Source organism: Oncorhynchus gorbuscha, linkage group LG13 (assembly GCF_021184085.1).
Source record: "Oncorhynchus gorbuscha isolate QuinsamMale2020 ecotype Even-year linkage group LG13, OgorEven_v1.0, whole genome shotgun sequence".
Taxonomy (NCBI): Eukaryota; Metazoa; Chordata; class Actinopteri; order Salmoniformes; family Salmonidae; genus Oncorhynchus; species Oncorhynchus gorbuscha.
The window spans coordinates 11,490,851-11,497,868 of NC_060185.1; the positions used below are offsets into that span (position 1 = coordinate 11,490,851).

Consider the following 7,018-nt stretch of genomic DNA (forward strand, 5'->3'; position numbering starts at 1 on the left):
TTGCCTTATCTGTTCCCTCTTCTGCACTGACATAAAATAACTAGATCAATTAAAGCAAATGGCCTTCTTTCATTCATCAGTGCGGTGTTTTTTAAATCAGTGCAGATGAAAGAGGAGTAGATGAGGAGACACGGTCATGTCAGAGTATTGAGATGTATTAATTCCGTCCTGAAGCCCTGGATCCCTACAACACAGCTGAAGCCCTGGAGCTCTACCACACTGCTGAAGTCCTGGAGCTCTACAACACAGCTGAAGCCCTGGAGCTCTACCACACTGCTGAAGTCCTGGAGCTCTACAACACAGCTGAAGCCCTGGAGCTCTACCACACTGCTGAAGTCCTGGAGCTCTACAACACAGCTGAAGCTGAAGTCCTGGCTCTACCACACTGCTCTACAACACAGCTGAAGCCCTGGAGCTCTACCACACTGCTGAAGTCCTGGAGCTCTACAACACAGCTGAAGCCCTGGAGCTCTACCACACTGCTGAAGTCCTGGAGCTCTACAACACAGCTGAAGCCCTGGAGCTCTACCACACTGCTGAAGTCCTGGAGCTCTACAACACAGCTGAAGCCCTGGAGCTCTACCACACAGCTGAAGCCCTGGAGCTCTACAACACATCTGAAGCCCAGGAGCTCTACAACACAGCTGAAGCCCTGGAGCTCTACCACACAGCTGAAGCACTGGAGCTCTACAACGGAGCTATGAAGCACAAACTGTGAAAGAGGACATTCCCCTTCAATATGTTATTGACCTGCAGGATAGTGTAATTGAATATAATAGATAGTACCCACCCCCCACCCCCAGAATATTGATGATCACTGATGATGTCCCTCATGCACTAAAATGTCATTGTTTTTAAAGCAACCCAGTGATGATACATTATTTCAATAGAAGCAATAATAACCACAGTCCCATCACGCCTGTCTCTGATTGGATACCTCTAGTCCACCAAAACCTGCAGCTGATTCATCACTCCAGAACATTTACACCACTCCAGAACGTGTTTCCACTGCTCCAGTCCAATGGTGGTGAGCTTTACACCACTCCAGAACATGTTTCCACTGCACCAGTCCAATGGTGGTGAGCTTTACACCACTCCAGAACGTGTTTCCACTGCACCAGTCCAATGGTGGTGAGCTTTACACCACTCCAGAAAACGTGTTGACGAACTGACTTGTTGGAAAGGTGGTATCCTGTGACGGTGCAACGTTGAAAGTCACTGAGCTCTTCAGTAAGGCCATTCTCGAGCCAATGTTAGTCTATGGAGATTGTATGTCTTTTATACACCTGTCAGCAACGGGTGTGGCTGAAATAGCAGAATCCAGTCATTTGAAGGGGTGTCCATATATATTTTTTAAATGTAGTGTACATCACAGAAGTATAACAAAACTGTTTGATGTAGAAACACTGGTTTCTTGTCCCCACAAAAAAAAAACATTATTAATTATGAAATTATGAAAAATATTTGTAACATTCCACCCATGCGGACAAAGAGGGTGATTTGGCCATTGACTGCAGAAAAGGGCTTCCCCTAATTTGCTCCATGGGTGCTGTACTACAATGGCTGGCCCTGTAAAACAACACATTTCACCACACCTATCTGGTGTATGTGACAATAAGACATCCTTTCCTTCCTTAATGTGTGGCTCAATATTGCAATTGAAAACCCTGCTGAAGTAAAACATGCAACATTTACAGTAAACCATGTCTACTGTCTGTCCCCTAAAGATAACTGTGTCAGTGTGCAGTGAGAGAGGCAGTACATAATGGAAAGCCTGAATGCTGTTATTTATTTTTATTTTTTTACTAGGCAAGTTAGTTAAGAACAAATTCTTATTTTCAATGATGGCCTAGGAACAGTGGGTTAACTGCCTGTTCAGGGGCAGAACGACAGATTTGTACCTTGTCAGCTCGGGGATTTGAAATTGCAACCTTTCGGCTACTAGTCCAACGCTCTAACCACTAGGCTACCGTGCCGCCCCGTGTGACTGTGCCCCGTGTGACTGTGCCCCATGTGCAGAGGGAAATATGAGCAACGCTACAGGTACCACAAGCCCAACAACCAAACTACACACAACTAAAATTGCTCTCTGTGTGTCCTAAATACAACAGGCTTTTGAAATGCAATATTGGGGCACAATTTCTACTTAAAATATTAAAGGGATGCAAATCGGACTCATTTCGTGGAACGACCCTACTGCTCATCAGAGACTCAACCTATACTAAACTAGTAAGTCAACATCAGACATATTTCAGTTTTAAGTTGGTTCGGAATGCACCCCCATATCCCATAAAAACTTGTGAGCAAGCTGTGTGAACATCTGTTTTCCCTAAGGTTTGGTGATTAGGGTGTACACTGAGAGATTACATCTGGAGGCTAAGGTTTAGGAAAACATGCAGGGTTGAGAGGGAAGCACAACTATACACACAAAGGACTTGAATATGACACCTTCATCCACCTGTATACTGTGTGCTGACATTAGCAGTCCTAAAACACACACAATCTGTGTTCGTTATCACTCACTAGGAAAATGTGTATAACAACATTGGTCAAACTTAAATATGCAGGAGTTTGAATATATAATGTATGGTATTTGTTATAAAACTGTTGTGTTGTGTATTGTGGCAGTAGCACAGCCAAAACACAGCCCTTATGACCTCATCCTTCTCTGATTTGCTTAGAGGAAAGCGTCACAGTCTCCAGCATGCATAAAACCCAGACATTTTAAGGGGTAGGGGTCAGGTCTTCCCTGATTCCTTTAGGAGGCCTCTTACAGAGTGTGTGTGAGAGAGTGTGATGCAGCTACTATGGGTGGTAGTGATGGGGGTGTTAGGAGCCTTTTGGGCAGAGGGAGAGGAGGCTCTCTGTCGGATACTGGGAAGACCAGAGTTCCCTATGCTGTCCAAGGAAGGAGACGTGACTATCGGAGGAGCATTCTCCATCCACACCAAAATCTCAGAGCCCCCGCTCTCCTTCACAGACACACCACCTCCTCTCATCTGCTCCAGGTAAGCTCTTTCACAGTCACCCAGTCTCTGTGATGGATTTATGTGGTCATTTATGGTCATTTCTGCAGTTTCACATCCTCTACCAGACGAACCTCTAATGCAATGCTTTTTGTTCCCCTTTTGTTTCCGCAGCATGAACCTCTTAGATTTTCATTTAGCTCAGACCATGATCTTCGCCATCGAAGAGATCAATAACAGCAGTTCTCTGCTCCCCAACATCTCTATTGGCTACAGGATATATGATAGTTGTGGCTCGACTCTGTCCTCCATGCGTGCGATTATGGCTCTGATGAACGGTCAGGAGAGGACGGTGGGAAAGACCTGCTCTGGCCAATCAGCAGTCCACGCCATCATTGGTGCCTCTGATTCTTCCTCCACTATTGTGATGTCACGATCCACAGGAGCTTTTCAAATACCAGTGGTAATGAAGTCACACATACAGTTGAACAATTCTGGCTGATGAAAAATTATTACTTATTGTCTTATTCCTCCTGTTCTATATAGATAAGCCACTTCGCCACCTGCGCATGTCTGAGTAACAGAAAGGAGTTCCCCTCCTTCTTCAGAACCATCCCCAGTGACTTCTACCAGAGTAGAGCCCTGGCCCAACTGGTCAAATACTTTGGCTGGACCTGGGTGGGGGCTGTTAGAAGTGACAACGCCTACGGCAACAACGGCATGGCGACCTTCATGGAGGCTGCTGGTCTGGAGGGTGTGTGTATAGAGTACTCTGAGGCTATTTTATGGAACAACCCCAGGGAGCAGATAGCCAGGGTGGTTGAGGTGATTAGCAGGGCCAGCGCCAAGGTTGTGGTAGCCTTTCTGTCCCAGTGGGAGATGGATGTTCTGCTGGAGGAGGCACTGGCCCAGAACCTGACCGGGCTGCAGTGGGTAGGCAGTGAGTCCTGGATAACTATTGATCGCCTGGCCACTAGGAGGAGCTCTGCTGTCCTCAGCGGTACTCTGGGATTCACCATCAGTAAGTCTAAGATCCCAGGCCTCAGAGAGTTCCTGCTCCGGGTCGGTCCAGCCCAGCATCCAAACAACACCCTGCTCAGAGAGTTCTGGGAGACCACGTTCAGCTGCAGGTTTTCCCCTCAGCAGGAGAAAGACAGTGGGCCTAGGCAGAGGCAGTGCTCTGGGTCTGAGAGACTGGAGGAAATCAGTAACCCCTTTACTGACACTTCCGAGCTGAGGTTCTCTAATAATGTGTATAAGGCAGTGTATGCTGTGGCTCACTCCATACATGATCTGCTGACCTGCAGGCACGGTGAAGGCCAAGGTGGGAATAGGAACTGTGTACACAGAGAGAGCGTCGAGCCAGGACAGGTGAGTGGCTACCTCTATCGGCCACCGAAAGCTCATTTTGTTCAACAGATTTGAAAATTGACAGAGAGGTTTTATGAAATTGCCAAATATTTACAATCACACAATGTTATTTCTAAAGTACTTGAATTCTACAGTCTTAGAAAAAAGGTGCTATCTAGAACATAAAGGGTTCGTCAGCTGTCCCCATAGGAGAACACTTTGAGGAACCCTCTTTGGTTCCAAGTAGAACACTTTTGGTTCCATATAAAACCTTTTCCAAAATTGATTCTACCTTGAACCAAAAAGCGTTCTCCGATGAGGACAGTGTTGTGTATGAATTTTACACTATAATCCATGTTGATTATTTTAACTCTTGCAGGTGTTGAGATACCTGCGAGATGTAAAGTTCATCATGAAGTCTGGGGAGAGAGTTTATTTTGATGAGAACGGAGACCCCACAGCCATCTATGAGCTGGTGAACTGGCAGAGAAACCAGGCAGGAGAGACTGTGTTTGTCACTGTGGGGAATTACAATGCCTCTCTCCCTAAAGGAGACCAGTTTGCCATGAATGGGATACAGATTGTATGGGCTGACAATCCCTCAAAGGTACACAGTTACACAGAAAACACATGGTAGCAAGTACAGGTACTTAAACAAAATACAGATTATTACATTAAATATATTTCAATTGATGGTAGAAATCAGTTGACATACTGTGAGAATGAATTGAATGATTGTGTGAGAGAGAGACAGGAGAGAGAGAGAGAGACAGGAAGAGGGAGTGAGCAGGTGTTGTATTGTGTTTCAGAGGCCTCGGTCTGTGTGTAGTGACAGCTGCCTCCCAGGTTACCGCCAAGCAGAGATCAAAGGAATGCCAGTCTGCTGTTTTTCCTGTATCCCCTGTGCTGCTGGAGAGATCAGCAACCTAACAGGTGAGACAACTGATACCACCGCCAGCCCTATACTCGTAGAAAAAAGGGTTCCAAACGGGTTCTTCGGGTGTCCCCATAGGATAACTCTTTTTGGTTCCAGGTAGAACCCTTTTTGGTTTCAGGTAGAACTATTTTGTGTTCCATGTTGAACCCTCTATGGAAAATGTTTTATATGGAACCCAAAATGGTCCTACCTGGAACCAAAAAGGGTTCTTGAAAGGGTTCTCCTATGGGGACCGCCGAAATAATCCCTTTAGGTTCTAGATAGCATGTTTTTTCTAAGAGTGTAGCCTTCTGGGAGCCCTAAGCTACATTTATTTTTGCTCTGGGGGCCACTGGCGGTCTCTGATGTCGCTCTGACTGATACTAACCAAATCCACTTACCAAAAAGATACATAAAATGTAGAATGTGTTATCTTCTAGAATATAATACACAACGTGACTATAGATCAGATTGACTATAGCGTTTTCCTTGTAGACTCAGCTAAATGCACACAGTGTTCCCTGGAATACTGGTCCAACGGAGACAAGAGTCGTTGTGACCCAAAGGTGGTGGAATTTCTCTCATTTGACGAAACCATGGGAATCCTCCTGGCTGCAATCTCATTGGGTGGAGCGTGTTTAACCATAGTGGTGTCATTGATCTTCTTTTGCTTCCGAGAGACTCCGATCGTCAAGGCCAGCAACTCTGAGCTGAGCTTCCTGCTGCTCTTCTCCTTGACTCTGTGTTTTCTGTGTTCTCTTACTTTCATTGGCCGACCCTCTGAGTGGTCCTGTATGCTGCGCCACACAGTGTTTGGGATCACCTTTGCTCTGTGTATGTCCTGCGTCCTGGCAAAGACCATAGCGGTGGTGATAGCTTTCCAGGCCACAATGCCAGGCAATACAGTTCCCCAGTGCTCTATTCCTCTCCAGCGAATCAGTGTGTTCAGTTGTACCCTCCTACAGGTGGTTATATGTGTTCTCTGGTTAGCTCTAGCTCCTTCAGTCCCAGTCAAAAACACAGCCCACGTCATTGAAAAGGTCATTCTAGAGTGTGATGTGGGTTCAGCTATTGGTTTCTGGGCTGTGTTGGGGTATATAGGACTGCTGGCTCTCTTGTGCTTTGTGCTGGCTTTTCTGGCTCGAAAGCTGCCTGATAACTTCAGTGAGGCCAAATTCATCACCTTCAGCATGCTCATATTCTGTGCAGTCTGGATCACCTTTATACCAGCTTATGTCAGCTCTCCTGGGAAGTTCACAGTAGCTGTGGAGATCTTTGCCATTTTGGCCTCCAGTTTTGGGTTGCTTTTCTGTATATTTGGTCCAAAGTGTTATATCATATTACTTAAACCAGAGAAAAATACCAAAAAACACATCATGGGGAAAAGTCATGTAAAATCACAATAATGTCATTTACGGAACGGAGACCTGGAGGAAAAAGATTTCAATTTAATTCAGGGGGATGTTTTAGTTTTTTTAAATCTAGTCCAGAAGAGGGTCATGTAATTTTTCATTTTTGACATTTCAATATTTTTAATTGTTTTAGAATGAGTTGCTTATTAGGCTATATCTCCATGTGTACCCGATGCCGCCCTTCGTCTCTGATTCTCCGCACTGTGAGCAACATCAAGTGCGTCTATATGCTGTTTAGTATGGTCTCAATCAAATGATCCATACCGTAGGCTATAATTGCATGCTTGGAGAAGCACAGTTATTTATTTTTTATATAGAAGCACCGTGGCTATGAAAAACTCCCTTGCAAGGCCAAAACCTAGTAAACCTAGAGA

At 45.4% G+C, this 7,018-nt stretch overlaps 1 protein-coding gene across 1 annotated transcript; it reads left to right on the plus strand.

Annotated features, from left to right (window-relative positions):
* Positions 1–1,778: 1,778 nt before the first annotated feature.
* LOC123992503 (extracellular calcium-sensing receptor-like) lies at positions 1,779–6,659 on the plus strand. The gene is made up of 7 exons (XM_046293700.1): positions 1,779–1,824; positions 2,846–3,008; positions 3,141–3,429; positions 3,513–4,337; positions 4,696–4,923; positions 5,126–5,249; positions 5,728–6,659. Exons 1-7 carry the CDS (start codon positions 1,779–1,781, stop codon positions 6,636–6,638), a joined length of 2,586 nt encoding a protein of 861 aa, XP_046149656.1. The 3' UTR covers positions 6,639–6,659.
* Positions 6,660–7,018: the final 359 nt, after the last annotated feature.